The sequence below is a fragment of the Embiotoca jacksoni genome, unplaced genomic scaffold, assembly GCF_022577435.1.
Source record: "Embiotoca jacksoni isolate LCO1_2020_lvr unplaced genomic scaffold, fEmbJac1.0.p SCAF_72, whole genome shotgun sequence".
In the NCBI taxonomy this organism is placed as follows: Eukaryota; Metazoa; Chordata; class Actinopteri; family Embiotocidae; genus Embiotoca; species Embiotoca jacksoni.
The window spans coordinates 47,501-67,265 of record NW_027185428.1 but is presented as its reverse complement, the minus strand read 5'-3'; the positions used below and the strand labels follow the sequence as shown (position 1 = coordinate 67,265).

General features: G+C 39.7%; 1 protein-coding gene across 1 annotated transcript in view; it reads right to left on the bottom strand.

Annotated features, from left to right (window-relative positions):
* Nucleotides 1-2,994: 2,994 nt before the first annotated feature.
* LOC138215309 (pancreatic secretory granule membrane major glycoprotein GP2-like) overlaps nt 2,995-19,765 on the bottom strand; it is a 17,914-nt gene continuing 1,143 nt past the window's right edge. The window contains 8 exon segments of the mRNA XM_069177397.1: nt 2,995-3,005; nt 3,101-3,176; nt 3,279-3,438; nt 3,526-3,768; nt 4,207-4,241; nt 4,244-4,363; nt 16,448-16,673; nt 17,593-17,701. Coding sequence (XP_069033498.1) covers nt 2,995-3,005; nt 3,101-3,176; nt 3,279-3,438; nt 3,526-3,768; nt 4,207-4,241; nt 4,244-4,363; nt 16,448-16,673; nt 17,593-17,701 — 980 coding nt within the window.

Below are 19,765 nucleotides of genomic sequence, written 5' to 3'. Positions count from 1 at the left end.
CATGATCACAGTGTCACAGTTCATCGTTGTTTGTTTGTTTTTGTTGTTTCTTTCTTTCCATTTTATTCTGTTCTAACTGTTTAATTATGTCACTGTCTTTTCCTCATCATTTGGTCCTCTGTCTCTCTGTCCTGAGTCTTTCATGGTCACTTCCTGTTTTATTTTGACAGCTCCCCTTCTTGCCTAACCTGTTATCTTCACTTCCTGTGTCTGATTGTGTTCCCCACGCTGATTGTTTGCAGCTATGTTGATTAGCTCCCTGACCTCATGTGTATAACGTCTGCCTGCTCCCTTCCGACCCGTGTCCTCCCCCTGGACTCTCCCTCTGTCCCACTGGTACCTCAACTTCTGTCCCATCCTTTCCGGACCTTTTGGACCTTTCTGGACTGTGTTTTTTCAGTTTTCATGGGTTTAGCTTTTGTATTTTATCATTAAAGAAGTTTTCTCACGTGTGTTTTGGCTGTGCAGTTGAGTCCATACTGTGACAACGTTACAACGGGAAATTAAAGATATTGAAATGAGAACTTTCATTCTTTAATTGAGCTCTAGTTTTTTCTTCGTTTTCCAGTGTATAACTGAAAATTGTTTTAGTTTGGAGACATTCAATTCTATTCTAATCATAAGGTGCCAAATTAAATCATGTCAGGATGCTATACCATACAATCAGTCTGCTGACAGGCTGTGGAGGCAGTGAAGAACATGAATCTGTGTTTGGATCCACTGTGAAGACTCAGAGTTTCCCTTTACACCAACTTCCTGTTGGACTTTAAACATGCTGTTCTGTATCTCATACCAGTCTATTATCACTGAAAAACATTCATTCTAAATGTTGACAGATTCAAAAGAAAAACTGTTTGTTCCCTCCATGACACGTTGAAGGTGACTGTTTTGTAGATGAGGAGACGACAGTGAGCCGCTGCCTCAGTCTTAACTGAACGTTTCATGTTTGAAGATATATAGAAAATACTTAATAAATACATTATCATTTCTGTCTGTTGTGGATTTCTCTCTTTTTTTTTTAACTGCTTTACCTGAGACAGAAACTCTTAAAAAAAATTACATTTCTGTCTCCTCCCTTGTTGAAAAATAAAAGCAAATCCGAGTCTGAAAATAATTTGCATTTCAAAAGTTTATGTGTGTGTGTGTGTGTGTGTGTGTGTGTGTGTGTGTGTGTGTGTGTGTGTGTGTGTGTGTGTGTGCTCTCTGTCAGCTTGCTTGAAGAGGCATAAACACTGCAGCTTTGTGTTTCAGCAGTGTGTCAGTATTTATCCAGTCGGGCTGGGGGATGGGGGGAGGGAGGGAGGTGTGTGTGTGTGGGGGGGGGGGGGGGGGGGGGGGGGTTGTTCAACACCGGTGTATATCACAGAGTTGGTTTTTTTTTGTTTTGGACTGTTTTACTTCTTAATTTATGATATTACTACAAGGTGAACTAAGTAAATGCTGAGTAATAAATGATGAAAAAGAAAAGCCTATCTAAAATATGTCTGACTTCAAAGCTGAAACACAATAGTTGAAAGCGTATAGTACACTGCTGGACCATGTATGACAGATAGCTTTTAACTTCAGAATACTGAGAGAAGCAGCTGGACGGTGAGGAGCAGGGGGACAGGACATCTCTGATTGCAGCCTGTTGAAATACAGGATGTGCATTTCTGAGTGTAATCGGGTTTTCCTTCCTTGTGATGGGACATAAACAGCTGATGCTGGTTAGCCACGTTCTCCTGATCGAACACCTCCTGCTCCTTGACACAGCATGAGTCTCATTAAAGTTATTAAAACAGGTTTATAATGTGTGAATGTAAAAATATAGTCAAACAGTGAGTCTATAATTTTTGTCTCAGATGATTTGGAATGTTGGAGTCCATCAAAGATGCCTGAGTGTTTCGGAGAGCTCTCATTCACTCTTCAGTCCACAGATGCATCGGACTGTCCAGTGAACTGGAGGTTTTAAAATCAAGGTGTAGCAAACAATCAAACTTTATTTATACAGCACTTTTCGTACAATTTGGTGCATTTCAAAGTGTTTCACAGATGATTGACAGGCCAATAATAGGACAGACACTTGTAGACCAGAAACATCTAATAAATTTGAGAACAAATTAAAAACATGATTAAAAATACATTAAAAGGAAAATAAGACAATTTAAAAACCACTTTGAGACCAATGGACGCAAGATGATAGAGATAATAGAAATGTGGAAGAAAGATTAAATGCTACAATGACAATACGAGTGGTAAAATAGTTGTTAAAATAGTTGAGGTGCCAAGTTAAAAGAAATATCCTCAATGGGAGGGGCAACCCTGATTCCCCCGGAGACACACCCAGCTGATTACCTTCAGATCACAGTTTTTAAGGGCTTTACATCACGTAGTCACTCTTGTTTTCAGGAACCTAAATGCAGCAAACTCAGTGTTTGTTAGCAACATTTGTGGTCTTGATTTATTCAATTGACACTCAACACAACGATTCTGGTGACATCCTGTAGATTTATGACATGTGACCACATACATGTTACAGTACATCATCCTTTCACCGTGTTTAAATGAACAGTCACCGTGTCCAGTTTACTGATTCCACAGATGTTGATGTGTGCACGTCCTTCTGTCTTTGTGCTTTTACTTTGACACTGAAACACCTCATGTTGGATTAACAGTTAAAGTCTGCCATTAGATCTGAAGGAGTCTCAGAGTTAGAGAAAATACATTATAGAAATATTCTACATGATATCATGTCTGTACTGAAAATAAAAACAGAGAGAATTGATTGATGCCTTACATTTGTATTACAACTCCTTATATTTCTTTTTGATTACTGTTTGATTACAACCATTGCAAGAGCAGTAAAACAGAGCAATGTTACAAAGTCTGTTAGGATTTCATCATGAAACATAATAGAAAATAAATGATTATTGCATGTGTTATGAATTAAAAACAAATAAACATCCCAACTATAATGTGTTTGTATTATTGTTGCATGTTACCAGCTCACTCAGCTCACTTGTCCCCTGAAGATAAAGAAAAAGAAACAGCAGTTATTGATTAAATATTGATCACTGAATAGAGACATCAGTCCTGAAACCACATTGTAATTTATGCTCACATATGATCGGTCCAACGGTGATGGGCATCACGGAGGCAGAGTTGGAAACGGAGCGAGAAGTCCTGCTTGTGCATTGCTTCGAGGGGAACAGGGAAGGGAGACAAGAGGTGCCATCAAAACCCAAAGTTTAAGCAGCACTGAATATGGATGAGTGTGTTTGCTGCAGATTTCAACTCACTGGAACACAGTAGGAAGTCCTGCGGTTACATAGGCCGAGGCTGCAGTGCAGGTAAACGTCTCTATATTCACCCTGCAGCAGGAAAAACAGAGCAGAGAAACGAGCCCGGAGGGACGAGCCGCTCTCAGCCAGCGACACCTGTCGGCGGTCAGCGGGACACCTGCCAGAGAGGATGGAGAAGGTCAGCAGGGCTGTTACACCTCAGTGTCCCACGGAGCGTCTGCTGAGGCTCGAGAGGTGCACGTACTTGTTCTGGATGAGAGGGTACCGATTGGGATCATTCGGGTTCGACGAGTGAGAGGTGAAACAGTTCTCGAGAATGACTGCAAAGCTCGGGTCGGTGTCCTCCACAGAGACGCCCACGTACAGCGGAGAGCCCACGGGGAGGGTGACCCAGCCTGCCGGGTACGTCTCCGTGTAGTTGGAGGTGCGGAACAGAGACATCGAGTCTCTGGCTCTTGTTCCAGAACCTGAAATGCCATCTGCCAACCTGTCAGGAAAATATATATTTGTTGTTATATTCCTTTATCATTCCAGAAAGTTCTAGACACTGTTGTTTTTTGGAAGCGACTATGATCCTGCAACAGCTGCAGCTAAAAGATGGAGGGAAACATTCTTCTTTTGACTTTATGTCAGTGAAGATCTATAAAGTGTGACCGTCCCTGGTGTTTCTCCTGCTACATCCTCCGTGAGGTACCTGAAGTTTCTACAGTTTTTGTGCAGTTGTCCTTTAAAACCATAAACAGGGATTCAAACTGGTGAAGGGATGGAGGGATTAACTTTACAATACTTCTTGAATACAATTCCACACTTATATAATTATAATTATAAGTATATATATTAACATAACCGTTACACACATAGTGGTTGTTGTACACCTGCATTTGGTGAGTGATGTTCCAGTTATGCTCATTAAAGTGCTACTTACGACAGGGAGGGTCTGATAGCCACGTTCAGGGTTCAGGGTTGTCTGTGTCCAGGGGATAAACGCAGGAGAAGGGAAGACTTGTAGGAAAGGTGGAGGATGAGTTATCTATTGGGTAGATTAATAAACTGTTGGAGTAGATGGCATGTGTGCGGTTGATCTGAAAGAGAGGTGACTAGATTATCAGCCAGTTTAATGATTATGTCAGCTTGGCAGGGCGCATTAGAAGCAGCACTATGTCCAGTGTTTGCTGACCAGGAAAAGTCATTTTAACTTTAAGTCTTGCAGTACTGAGATCATATTAATTATGTGTTTAACCCTTGTATGGTGTTCGGGTCTGTGGGACCCATTTTCATTTTTTAATCAAAAGAAAAATGATACGATTAATTATTTTTTCAAACTGAGACTCATTGGCCTTGGCTCATTTTCTGTGAAGAACATATATCAGAACCACACACCGTACAACCCCCCTACATATTTACATTACACACAGGATGTTCGGGGCTAATAAAAGTGAGGAAATTGTAGGTCCTATGTACCTTCATTCTGCCCTCCTCTTGTCTGGGCCTGCTGTGTGTGTGTGTGTGTGTGTGTGTGTGTGTGTGTGTGTGTGTGTGTGTGTGTGTGTGTGTGTATGTGTGTGTGTGTGTGTGTGTGTGTGTGTGTGTGTGTGTGTGTGTGTGTGTGTGTGTGTGTGTGTGAAAGTGTGAGTTTTGTGTTTCTGCCCCTGCCGTTCCTGCACAAGGTTGCAACATAGTTGAAAAATTCAAGCACCGACACAATTAAAAAATTATGAAATATCACAAAGTTGCAAGCTTCATACAGTGAACATTTAATCATTCTTACCTTGAATTCAAAATTACGACTGAGCTCCATCTTCCAACTCTTCCAACAATTTTTCCAAATTCTTTATATATTTTATGGTGTTCTCCAAAATGTTTAAAACATTTAAATCATTTAAATCATTGACATTTTCCTCACTTGTTAACAAAAAAAGGATCAGAAAATAAATCTGTTCCAGAGAAAGTTCCATGTTGAAAAATGTAGGTCCTCTGAACTCTGTCCTTGAAGATGAGGCCCTATAAAATAAAATGGTTGGTAACGCCTACAACTGCGTGTGAGTGTATGTCTGTGTGAGATAGAGAGAGAGAAGGAGAGACTATGTGGGTTCATAGGTGAGGCTTGGTTCTGTGTTTGGAAGAATCATCCAATGAAAATCAAGTTTTTAACCTTCAGATTCAGACAGTCAGTGTTTCATACGTCACATACAAGCACAGACGGGCGGCAAAGGTAATCACACTCTGGAGTCTGGCAGGTCGTCAACAGTCACTGTCCCCTCAGTGAGTGACACCTGTTAACACACTGTTCTCTCACTGTGAATGTGAAGATGACCCTGATTATAAAGATAACCCTGACCTGTCACCTGTGTAATGCCTGACCATAACCTGACCAGTGAGACATGTTTCCACACAGCAGCGGTAAAAAGCCCCAAACAGTGTGTTGCATAGAAGTATCAACCAGCAGTGACGTCATCAACCATCAGTGATGTCATCGTTGGCTTGTGAATGTTATCAAGCCTCCAGTTCAGATTCTGTCTGTCACTATCTTTTCTAGTTCACACACACATGTACAAACACACAGACACGCATGCACACACACACACACATACACATGCACACTGTGTGCTTGTTATAATTATACTAGATAACTTTTCCACAGTAACTCTGCTATGTTTAATCCGCGGTGCAAACCGCTAACGTGATTTTATTCGGTGTAGAATAATTTTATTTTCATGAAATGGGAGCTAACGTGCTAATTAGCTTCTATTGAGCTCGTAGCAGAGTTCAGAGGAAAATGCTCCGATAACCGCGGATTGTTTTATGGGTCTCAATAAAGCTCCGATAAGGAACTATAATATATGTAACTCTGTATTTTACATGTCGGGGTGATGGTGAACATGGACCAGAGGAGATCTAGTCCTCACCATTAATGAGGGTTGTTGTTGTTATACTCCGGTGTAACGTTACAATCACTGACCCTCTCGGTTACATGTACCGGTACCGGTCCGGATAAACGAGTCCGACTACATGTGCAGGAGGCTGCAGAGAGCAGGTGGAGGTGGTAGAGGAGGAGGTGGAGGGACATCAGTGGAAGAGAAAGACTTTCGGCTTGACCTGAGCAGGTTAAAGTTTGAATTGACGTGATATAATGAATTGACGTGATGTATTGAATTAACACGTGATGTAATGCATGTTGTGCATGTTGCAGTCATTACAAAACTGATGTGTGCTCACATTAAGTTTTAAAAATCATTACATTTCTTCAGCTGATGGACTTTTGGTTTGGTTTTGATGATGCTCCTGTTTTATGCGTGTCTTTGTATTTGATGTTTTATGTTATCCCCCTGTTCTATCCCCAGTTGAGAAAAGGAGTGAAACTCATGGTCACTGTGAAGTACTCAACTCAGATTTATTCATTCAGCATCTTTTATACAACAATTCATCTCAAAGTGCTTCATAGAGCAGGATAAAAGAAACTTAAAATACTATAAAAACAAGAGAAACGTTGAACAAAGATGAAACAATAAAACACAATTAAAACATCAGCCAATCAGATCAGCTCCTCCCAGACTGTGGATCAGACCTTCATGGAGGAACTTCTGCAGAGAAACCTCAACTGATGAAGACCAAGAGGAAAAAGAGAAGAAGTGGGACCAGATGGTTCATGTGTAGTTGCCACGGGGACAATGTAATGGAAATAGTGGAGATGAGGTGAAGAAGGCAGAGGAGACCATTCTGGGTGTCAACACAGGATGTTTATTGGCAGCAGCTCGATGTAGAGAGGCCACAACATGTGGTCGGTACTAAACCTTTCTGTCTGTATTCTCACAAGGGTTCAACTATAAGGAACACGCTAGTTCCAATAAGGATAAAATGTGTCCTTGGCTGAATACTGTTGTTGAGGATTTTCTTTATCTTATTCTTGGTGAGAGATGAAATAAAAGGTTTTGACACCAGATGTCTTTGTCATCTTTTATTCTTTGCAAAAAGAAGGTGTGACAGTCACAAAGAGAGTCTGGAGATAGTGAGACCCTGAGTACAGAAACAGGGTATTTATGAGGGAGTTTGCTATCTCTGTTCATAGCATGTGAAGAACTCCCCTGCATGGGAAGATCTTTTCTGTATGGATTCAATTGTACTCCCTAAAATGGTTTCATCCTTGACAGCAGAGAGATGAAAACAAGTGAGTTTTAGAAGGACTGTGTCTCCCCACAGTTTTATAAAGACAGTGTGTCAAAATATATATAATAGAAAACAGAGAATGTTGTATCACATGAAGAATATATGTATCACATAGATAATGGTATGGAAAATTACCATTACAACTGTCAGACAGAGAATCAGACATGTTGTGTCCAATGTGACCACAGTCAACACTCATCATGGACAGTTAGTTCCTGCGGTCGGGGGGTCCTTTATGGGACCTTTACCCCATATTCAGGGAATCAGAGGAGTCTTATAGTATGTCTGGCCTAAACAATAGAGTTTCCTTGACAACAAGGTTAGACATTTATTCTAAATTTAAAACATGGTGACCAGGAGTTCCTGCAGACACACCCTCCCTTTGTGAGGCTGTTGGACCAGGAAGCAAAGAGATGGAGCTGCATCACATGACATGACCTCCAACTTAAAACCTGGATGCACTGACAGTGAAAAGAAACGGAGAGGGTGCTGCCTGGTGATTAAAATAATCTTCATGTTGGAAAGTAGAAGTCGTCACATAGTCTGGTGTCTGTTGATATGATCTGAACACATCATATTCACCCATCAGCAAACTTTCCCCTAAGGTTGAGTTCATTATCATCATTAAAAGTGAATATGAAATCCCATCTCACCATCCAGTCTGGCTGATTACAGGTCACGTGACCCACCAGGCATCTGCATGTATCTGAAGTTACATGGCACTCGCATTTACCTTCTGAGAGCTAGACACTCCACTACTCGTGTCCCGGTAAGTAATTCCGCTTCATGTAGTCATATAAGGCTGAGGTATTGAAAAGGGAGAGAAAAATACAGCAGGATTTAATCAATGAAATATATGAAACACGGTTCTGACTTAAAAATATGGCTATTTTTGTATCATTAATGTGGGTGCCAGCACACAGGGGGATAAAGGGAAACGAAAGAGTAGATAAATGAGAAAAAAACAGCTTTGGAGTGAACTTTGCCTTTAAATCTCTGTGACCTTACAGTATAATCACTTGATATACAATCTAGTCCAGGTCATTCTAAACAGAAATCAACTCAAAGTTTATCGTCACTGTTTTTATTTATTATTATTTAAGACGTGGACATTTGACTGTGTTATAATGTGAAAAGGCCCAGTCTTTTGCTTTACATCAGAGCCACAGTATTAAAATTTAACTTTTTCTGAAAGATAACAGGGTTTTTATAGAATCATTAAAGTGTAAAGATGAACCATGGTGCAATATCAGGGCTGATAACTGATCATTTTTAATTGTAATGTCAGATACAGACAAAATAACCAACATTATTCGTCTTACAAATGCAAAAACGACAATTAACATGTTAAATCATAATTTATTAAATTGAATTAAAGGTACCCTGTTAAAAATCAATAACAACATAAAAGCAAATCTTTCATGGTTGATTGAATGAAATTGTGCCATGATATTTGATTGGATATTATTTAGAGACAGTCAAATAACAGTGTAAATCTGCACTTTTCTGTGGCTCATGAACATAAAATAGGTACAGACTAATAAAGATGTGATGTTACAGGTGACTGGTGGGATTAAAGGTGTTGGAGGGAAGGAGGAAAGTCGTCAGACATTTTGTCTCAGTTCAACCACTATAGAGGTAAAATAGGCTCTTCAAAAAAGGTGAGATAATATCATAATGTCTCATAATCTGTTACACAGGACTGCTTATTATCTAAAGTGTGTGCCGTACATGGTACGCTGTTAAAAAAATGTCCCCTTGCGGGATTAATAAAGTAATGATCTATCTATCTCTATCTATCTGTTATACTGTAGTTATACAGGTGATAAAGCTCCAACTCACAACAGATAAATGCTCCAATGTCTCTGTTTTTTTTTTATTTTTTTTATCTGCTGTTATATTATGTTATTGTGGTGAACAGATAATTGGGGGAAATTATTATTGCCCATTTCAAGTGCCCTTGTCTTGATTATGGCTGCAATCAACTCTTAGTGCTGTTTATTGGTGAAGCAAGACAAACAACAGAGACCAGTACTATGAAGCAGGATCTGCAGTTATCGATGTAACTTCAGGTTAAAGTCCGGGTTTTGCAATGATTTTCAAAGCATATGAACCCATATTTAATTGCAAATAGACCAAAGACAACAGAGAACAAGTTCTCCTGTTATAAAACTAGTTTTTTTTTTTTTTTAATGATTTTACTATTGTACCTTTAATATCAATATCAATATTTGCTTATTACATGTGAGACCATCTAATTCACTGAAGCAGAGTGAAAGGAACTCTTTTGTAGGAGTTGATTTTTAACACTTTTCAGGAGTTGAACCTGAACTCTTTGGGAGTTAAAACTCAACTCCCATGAAGATAACATTTTTACTTTAACCTTAAATTGTTTGAATGTGAACTTTTTCACACTGTTAGAGTCAACACTTAAAAGCTTGAATTATTGGACATTCATGGAGATGAAATTTCATCACATTAAAAAGGTTTAAGGTAGATAACAAGATATTTATCCCAAAACTTATATTTAACAAATGTGTGTGATTATATAGTGATTAAGTGTGATTATATGCAGTGGGCAACAATTAATGCTGCATGAAAACTTTGTATAACACCTAACCAATCTATTAATGTGACTGTGATTGGTATAAATAGTATGTTCCTCCCTTATACACTTATGGTTTTGAGTGATTGCCCCATTTTATTTATCATTATGTTTTCTTTGAAATATTAATAAACAGCATGTTTTAACAAAACTAAATATTATTTCTGCCTATCACTTCGATTTAATTTAGTTGCTTTATTCTCAAAAGTTATGAATAAATAACTAAAGCATGCTGGGAAATGCTAATAGGGCAACAAAGCTGTGCAGTAAACAGTGGGAGTCTGTTGAATCGTGCTCCATGAACACCAAAATATTACCCCACCAAAGAGTCTCCCTGAACACAAAGCTGTACTCTAACTTAAAAAAATAAGAAAATCCAACTCTTTGTTTAACTCCAGGAGATTTCACTCCAGAAATTTGCTGTGTAGGAAAGTTACTTCCTCAGAATCAAAAAAGAAGCGGTGTCAAAATCATCAAACACCTCAAAACATGGCACCTTTTCATAGCAAATACAATGGATGACTTTCTTCGGTTCTGTGCTTTTTCTTTTCTTTAACACACTCACTTTCCCTGATTCTCTTTTTGTTGTTGTTGCTGTAAAAAGCAAGATTTGTACATTCAACACAACACCTGGTGAGGAGTGGGGCGTATTGGTTTGTTTCCTTTGTCTCTCCATCTGATATTCCGTCACTTTCTGATTCTCTATTGTGACAAAAAAAAACTGCATCTAACTGTGTTCTCATACAAGCCTAACCATATCTAACCAATGCATGTTCCTCTGCTGAAACATCTTTGTTCCTCTTGCATGTGCGGGAGCTGACCGTATCCCCCACTGTTAACGGACCGGCTCAAGGCTGCTCTGAGGGAGCTGATGTCTCCTCCCTAACTATATAATCTCGAGACAGACACTGCGCTCAGGGTCAGACTCTCACAGAGTCTCACAGACTCTCTGTAATCTGTATTGTCTGAACCTTTCTGCAGAAAGCTTTGACTAAAGAACCTTAAAGACAAATCTCGACTCGGACTCGTTATTTCCAGATTTCCACCACAAACTCCTTCCATTTTAAATTGTTTCCCTTTTCAGCTCCCAGTGTGTGCAGAGCAGGTCAGTGGCAGTGCACTGGAGAGAAGTGTGCAGCCCAGTGCAGTCTGATGGGGGCGCTGCAGGTGACCACCTTTGACAAGAAGAGGTATTCACTGCAGTGAGGAGACTGTCCCTTCACCGACATGGAGGTGAAACACACTCTGCTGTGCACACAGTTACACACACACCACTCCTTTGTGCTTACGCTCTCTGTGTGTGTGTGTTCAGGACTTTGTTGACAGCTGGTGGTGAGCGTGCACTGTGGGGGGTGTACAGCAGGAGGAGGGGGAAGACTGGGGTGTGTGAGGGAGATGTCAGTGACGGCGCTTTGCACCACTGTCACTATCACAGACACATGTGAGTCTGTAAACTAACACTAACAGTATTAAAGTGACAGTTTGGTAGGAACTTTTTAGCATCTTTCATCTGTTTGTTTCGATTATGTGTTTTGATTTACTCTTAATGCTCTTATTCATCTTGCTTGATGTATGTGGAAATTTTTGAATTGTTGAGTTTCTCTGTATAATATTGTAAAGTTACTCTGTAAGGACTTTGATGTGTTAAGTGCCATGAAATAACCTCTCGTGATTTGGCGCTATATAAATAAAATTGAATTGAATTGAATTGAATTGAATACCACTGAGTGCCACTAGAGGTCGGCTCCAAAAAGCCTGCGGCTCCATAGACTCCCATTCAACTTCTCTCATCAAATACAAAGCCTAACCCTAACCCTAATTCACAAGAGAGATCAGTGAACTGTTTGAAACAGCGATAGCAGACTATGAGGAGTAACTTTCACATCTACGAGAAAATGGCCGACAACAGCAGCAACCGGAAGCCAATTTTGAACCTCAGCTGTGCTGCACAGATATGTACACCTTATAGTTACTCACTCAATTTACAGCAACTAGCATTTTTCACAAATATCAGCTGCCAGTTTACATTATACATAATACTACGACAAAGCTCTGTAAAATCACGACAGTCAAATAGTCCTGCTTCTGTTGAAACTGTTTTAAAAAGCTATCCATTCACCTTCGTGTTCACTTTGGGGACTACTTTATGCTTTTATTGAATTGCCTTGTGCAGTTTGAGAGGTCTTTCTTATATTCTCCTGTTTTTGAGGCTTGACTTAATTTTAGTACACAAGAGTGTAGATATCAACTCAGCACACTTGGAAAAAGCCTGTGTGAGTGACAGTTGCTAGGGCAACATGTGTTGTCAAGATTAGCACAATTATTGGATAGACTGCAGAACATTGAAAGAAATAACTTTGATGTTCCTTGACTTTTTGTTTCACTTATTTCCACGTCCAGGTACGTTGCTGAAATTCAGGAATTTGTGTGCATGTGCATGACTGCTGCCATACAAACTGAATATCTGTCTGTAGCGGATGTTGGCTGATCATATCATTCATTACCTGCAGTAATAGTTACAGCTTTGGATGTATGAATATTTCCCACAGAAAAAGCAGTTTGTCCTTTTTTTGGGGACAAATATGTTTTTGTTAATCTGGCAGGGTCTCATCAAATGGGCTGGTTCAGTGTTTGTTACTGGTATTCCCATTAGCCCTTTTTTGTTAGCCTACATTATTTACATTTTGGCAAGTTCTCACCGTTATAAATACACCAAATTAGCTGTTTGCAGAGTCTCTGCATAATGTATGTATGCATATACAATTATTAATGGAATAGTGTGATATACTGAAAACGCGATGATTCTCAGGCAAGTTGTGAAACGTCTATTTTCTGTGGATTTAAACATATTTATGTGCTGTGGACATAAGAGGTTCAGGTCAACCTCCGTAGTGTACAAGTCACAATGAATGATATCGACATGTCAAGTTTGTTGAGGTTTTGGCTTTGTCCTACTGAATTTCCAGGCCTAAGAAGAGATCATATTATGTCATTACCCGATGGGTAAAATGCCACCTAGAATTCTCCCTTCATTTACATAGAAGCAGAGTGAATGCCCCCATTACTCATATCTGTGTAATAATAAAGTTTCACTTGTCCATACTGCGTGTGTAGATGACCAGCAGGTGTTGATGGTGAAGGAAGAGGTTCCATTTGAGCCGAGCCCAAGTCTGAACCAGGGGGACCCAAACAGCCCACACATTAAAGAAAAGAAGGAGGAAGGAGGAAGTCTGGAGCAATCTGGAAGGAAAGCAGCTTCAACAGCTGGAGGACGCTGATTCTATCACGTTTCCATTTATTGAGAAGAGTGAAGACGATCAAGAGAAATCTCAGTCCTCGCACCTTCATGGTGTCATGATTGATGAGAGAGCAAAGAGGTGGAGCCTCTACCCAGCTGCTCAGTTGAGTGCATGGGAACAGAAGCTGATGGAGAAAACTTTGGAGAATCAGAATGTGCCAAGAACTTTGTTTCACATTGTCATCTACAAGCAATAAAAGAAGAGCAGTCATCAGAGCTCCCTGTGACTGAAGACAGTGAAGACTGGCAACGACCTTTGTCAGGTTCTGATTCTGAGACTGAAGACAGTGATCCTGGTTGGAAAGAGACAGGTGCACCTGAGGCAGGTTCAAACACTGAATAGTAATGAAGCCAATGTAAATGATAGAAGATGTAATACTGGAAAGAAATCGTTTAGCTGCTCTGAGTGTGCTAAATTATTTGGCCAGAAGTCCAAACTGCAGGAGCACATGACAGTCCTTACAGGAGAGAAACCAATTAGTTGTGATGTGTGTGGGAAATGTTTTACACAGCGAGGGAGTCTTAAGAGACACAAGAGAGTTTTACAAAAATAAAGACCTGCTAATCATGCATCAGAGTCCACACCAGAGAAAACCTGTACAGTTGAAGTGTTTTTTCCATTAATGATTAGACACACAGTATATATGTTTGCAGTTTTTGTTAGTTTGCGCAGTAGTAAATAGAGTTGTTGAGCTTTTTTTTAAGCTGTTCGCCAGTAAGAGTTTGAATCTACAGATCCATGATGTTTAGTGGTGATTTAGTGACACAGCACTACAAAGTATAGTTCCATGTAGTTTATAGTAGAAATTTAATGTTGAAGTTTTTATGACTGTAAGAAATGTTTTTAATTGGTTCACCTTGGTGACTATTTTGTGGTGTTATGGAATTGATCATTTCAGGACATTTTGTGTTGTGTTTTATTGTTGGATTGTATTTTTCCTTGTTCTTGGGTCTTTTGAAATACTTATAAATTCAATTCTAATCAAATTCTGCCCTTGTTGAAGTCTTTTTTTTAAATGGTAAATGGTCTCTACTTGTGTAGCGGTTTATCACCTTTCGGCCTCAAAGCGCTTTAACATTTAAACTCTGCATTAAAATTAAAATGTTCTTTTTTTATATCAATTTACATTGTTTGTCAATAGCGTAGCAGGTACCATCATCTTGTCATAGGGTGAAGGTTCTTATCAGGAGATTTCTGTTGTTTCAACAGTGAACATTTCACAGGTAGCAAATAGACTTAATAATAGTTTAGCTTTTGAAGTCATTCTAAAATAGCAGATCTAATATCACAATATATACTGTGATATTAGATCTGCTATTTTATATATATATATATATATATATATATATATATATATATATATATATATATATATGTGCATTCAGACCACAAACAAGCCTCATCAGACTTTGTTTGATATGATTGTTAGTACAGTACTGTATTACTATCCCTGAATCCTCTCTTTTTCATCTAAGTATTACCACACCTTAACATTAATTTCACTCAAATCTGAGGGAGCATGTATATCAGCATATGTACAGTGATTTAATTAATTGAAGGAAAATTACTTCCTGCCTTAAAACTGTTTTAATACAGAACAATGAGCCTCACTATACTGCACTGACAACAATGTGGTTGTCCGAAATCCACTGGAATATATTTAATTAGATCATTTTAGCAGAATAGAGGGTGATATGGATCAGAGCCGACATGTCATCCTCTTGTGTTTAGTTTTTCTTTGTTGCATTTCTGTGTTTTCTTAGCCGTCACAGTTTCTGGATTACTCACTGTTAGATTGAGGTTATGAGGTGGAGATCTTAGAGACCACACACAAATATAAAAATTATCCTACAACATACCTTCAAAGGCCTTGACTTCATAGATGTAGTGCTGCCAGGGTGTTGCTCCACCACTTTTTGTCTCAAAGTGATAAAATAAAATGTTGACCTTTGTCTTGAGCTCTTCATGTTTGCCCTGTTAAAGTTGCTGCAATACGCTGTTGATATAAATAAACAATTTCTGTAAGAATTTCAAAATATTAGCTTTCTTTCACGTTTTAGTAGACAGGAACCCCTCATTTCTTAAATATGATTTTATTGTGAAACATTTACAAGAACTTAGTGTTGTGACTGAAATCAGACAATAAAGCTTTAGATGATCAATTCAAAACAACTGATGAAAATCAAATGATCATATTGTTTAATATTATTAAATTAAAATGATAATCTACAAAATATACATTATTGACAGTGGTTTCACAAAGTTAGAAAGGAGCCACAGGTTAACCATGTGTCTTATTTTATAAATTATGAAACACGTTTGGCAAGAGTTTGGAACTGCTGCTTTTTAAATGTAGGCTATGCTTAGCCTGATGAGACAATGAACTTGGAGGTATTTAATCATAAATAAAAGCTCAAATTTGACTTGAACATGTTAAATATATTTAATGCCAATCCATAGTCTCATAGTTAACTTATTTCAGTCTGGAATATAGCTTTAAATTGACATCCATGGAGCCGCATAGCAAGCATGGCAAAAAAAGAAAAGAAAAATGTCAACGGGGTGGACCACACCTCCTCAGTGACTCAGAGAGGGTTTTAACAATATTTGTGAATACGGCCCCAGATGTTCAGGCACGGGTTATGAGCACCACTGGGCCAGATGTTCTGGACTACATCAAAACTACTCAAACTCATTCATAGTCCTCCCCTAAAAGCAGCTTTACAGAACAACAGAAACTGGTCATTCAATAGTCCGTTCTGTTGGTTATGACTTATTACAGAGTTACCACCATCAAAGCATGCCTAAACATTATTCAGACTTGGAGAGAGAGGGTCATTTTGTACAGTAAATACGAAGTAAAACATGAACAAAGACAAGTAGGTATGAAGAGGAAACTCCAGAAGGAATGAGTGTCCATCACCATGTACATCACGTCTGTCTTAACTTTGAAAGTACAGTGTTGGTGCTCGGTTGAGGCCTCGACCCCGTGTTGTGCTCAGATCAAAGCCTTTCTCATCTGGAACCAGGCAGAGCCAACGTTGTTGGAGTTAGTGGCTCCCCTGTTGGGGTTGTGATCTCCAGCGTGACACACACACGTTCCTGTTGACACAAGAGGCGGCGCCAGCCCCGACCACCGCGAGGACCAACTCGTTTCCAGAGGAACCTCCTCGGGGAGGAGCCAGGGAGCAGGTGGTCCCGTCGTCCCAGTGAGCGGGAACGTCATGGCAGCACCGCGTCCTGTCGTTGTGGTCAAGGGAACAGATAAAGGGGGATTTCTCACCGGCAGACACAAAGTAGGAACTCGGGGACACGTTGTAGTTTCTGGACAGAAGAAGAGTGACAAGAGAACTGAGAAACAAACAAACATATGGCAACTACCTCACAAATAATATGAAACCATTATTTGAGGAACAGTGCTTTGGTGTGAGATGAAAAATCACACAAATGTGAGATTTTGGCCTGAAGAACATCCTATTGATGGAAATGCTACAGCAAATATTAAAGATCCCCTTGAGAGCTGTGTTAAGACCAAATTAGTGTAAAACTTTTATGGTTTTCCCACAAAAACAAATCCTGAAAATAACATCTGCTGCATGTCACTCATTATAAACCTCAGAGTCTGTACATATGCAGATAAAATGTATGTCTACAGTTTAATAGGTGGACACCAGATGTCTCACTGGATATGTATTGCGGATATCCATCATTGAATCATTTCCTGTCAAACAGAGCATTTCAGACATCCATCATGACATTCCTCCTCGGACAAATGACGCCACTCCTGACATTTATATGTGAGGTTCCTCTATAAAGCTATCTGCAATAATGACGAGTGTGACTCCATTGTCTGATATCTTTGATTTAGTTCTGATGAATCATAATTCCAGTTAACTTTCATTCTGCCCAGCTGAAATGTAATTACACAAAAACATTCACTGGTTCCAGCTTTACAGGGGACAGGATTTGCTGTTCTTTTTTGTGTTTGACATTGCTCTGTTTGGGTTTTGGACTATTAGTCAGACAAAATAAACAGTTTGAAGGAGTCCCCTTAGTTCCTGGAAAATTAGGAAGGGATTTGTGTTCTCAAATTTTGACAACTCGACTATCACCATTTACGTCAGAAGTTGTTTTCGTCAGATATTCAGATGATGTACTTCATTGAAGTCAGACGGTTTCAAGCAGCTTCCTTATGGAGGACGTCCTCCTCCAGGAAGCAGCGGTGGCGAAGCTCCTCGCCCACAGCTGCACTGCTGCCACGCTGCAGATGTAGATAAAGAAGATGAAGAGTGGGAAGACGTTTGCGAGCATGGGCATGATGCTGAGGAGCTCCGACAAAAGGTCTTTGAAGCCTGCACGGATGAACACACAAAACACGTTTCCAAGGGTGATAGCGAGACTGTCTTTCACTAATTTAAGCTTGGAGCATACAGGGCCGCTACTTATAACCAGCAGGAGCTTTACAACAGTTCATATTCTTAAACATCTGTATGACTATTGGATTGAACTGCATTCAGTGTGTACATCCACACTGTTCTTGTAAATTTAGATTTTGAGGACTGAACAGGTTGTTATATTGGTTCATATTTGATTATTTAAAGCTCATTAATGACATTGCCTGATTTACCTCCATGCTGGTTGAGAAAAGTCTCCATGAATTCACACGCATGTGGCTCTGACTTTAGTTTGTATCCATCAATCCATCATTCAATCAATATATTTCAAGTGTAAAGTCACCAAACAGCATGACTTTACAGTCACAAAGAATACAAAGGCACAAACATGCTCAGAGCAGATAAAACAGTAGGACAACCACAATGAAATGTCAACGAAGCGGAGAGGATTATAAAATGAAAATAAGAGAACCATCTTAAAACATCAGTGATAGAAAATATTAAAACAAAAACATGTAGTAATGGCAGATATATGGCAACATGGAGAGCAGCTAAGGCCCACGCAGGGATGCTTCGGGGTCCCCTGGGTTTTGTACCCTCATGGTTGAAATGTACTTATTGTAAGTCACTTTGGATAAAAGCGTCAGCTAAATGAAATGTAATGTAATGTAACATGAGACGAGACATGAACATGAGACATGGACATTAGACATTGACATGAGACATGAACATGAGATATGGACATGGAAATGTATATGAACATGAGACGAGACATGAACATGAGACATGAACATAAGACATGGGACATGAGACATGAACATAAGACATGGGACATGAGACATGAACATAAGACATGGGACATGAGACATGAACCTGAGATATGAGACATGAACATGAGACATGGACATGAGACATGAACGTAAGACATGAAACATGAGACGAGACATGAACATGAGACATGAACATGACACATGAATGTAAAACATGAACATGAGACATGAACATAAGATGTGGGACATGAAACATGGGTTAGGGTTAGGTGAAGGGGACTGATCCTCCCTTCCAACTGAACAGAACGGGAGGGAATGCACGGTCCTGCACCCGGGCAGGTAACCCACCCAACCCACCCCAGCTCCACCCCCTCCCAAGCTGTGTCTCTTGGTCGTGCTTCCTCGTCCATGTGGGCGGGGGACGGTCCTCCACGGCGACGGACGAGGATCCAATTTGGGCTTTGATCCCTGTTCATGGTGAGTATATATTTTGTTTTTTTGTTGTAAGTGGGTTAAGATTGGGTTAGGATAGGGGAACAGATCCCCCCCATCTGAACGAACGGATGAGAGGTGGAGCACGGGCCTTCCTCCAGGCCAGTCTCCCAGCCCAGTCCCACTCCCTCCTACTGTGGGTTTCGTGGCCATAATTTGTCTGTGGCTTGGCTGGGGGGCGGTTTCGTCCCCTCTGGTGGCTGACAAGGGTCCAATCCTATTGAGCTGTGCTCATGGTGGTTGGGGAGGGAGAAAAAGGGTTTTATTCCAAAGGAATTAAGGAAAGGAAAATAAAAGCAGGTAAGTGGGGTGGGTAAAATAAATTTAGGGAAAAAGCAGGGTAAGGTAAGTATTTTTTTGTGTTTTTTTGAAAGAAAAGAAAAAAATCTAAAAAATTTTGAAAAATTATATTGTGCCTGTCACGACGTTTTGACTGCTGAGTCTTCTTCAGGCTTGGGCACAATAAAATGGTCTTTCTCTTTGGCTGTGTGAAGTCTGTTCCTGTGTTCAGCTCAAAAGAAAAGGGAAAGAGGGGACAGACACTTTTTCAGCTGTTCTTTTATAGGTCTACCTCTGTCTGCAGGGGCCTAGCAGAGCTGTTTGCTCATTGGCTGAGAGCTCTGTCTGTTTAGAAGACTCCTAATTGCATGCCTTTTTGGAGAGGCACCTAACTTTTGGAGAAAATAATTGCTTTTCTCCTTGTTTTTTTTGCCTTTTTTTTAAACCTAATTGTTATAATTATTTGACCACTATTAATAAT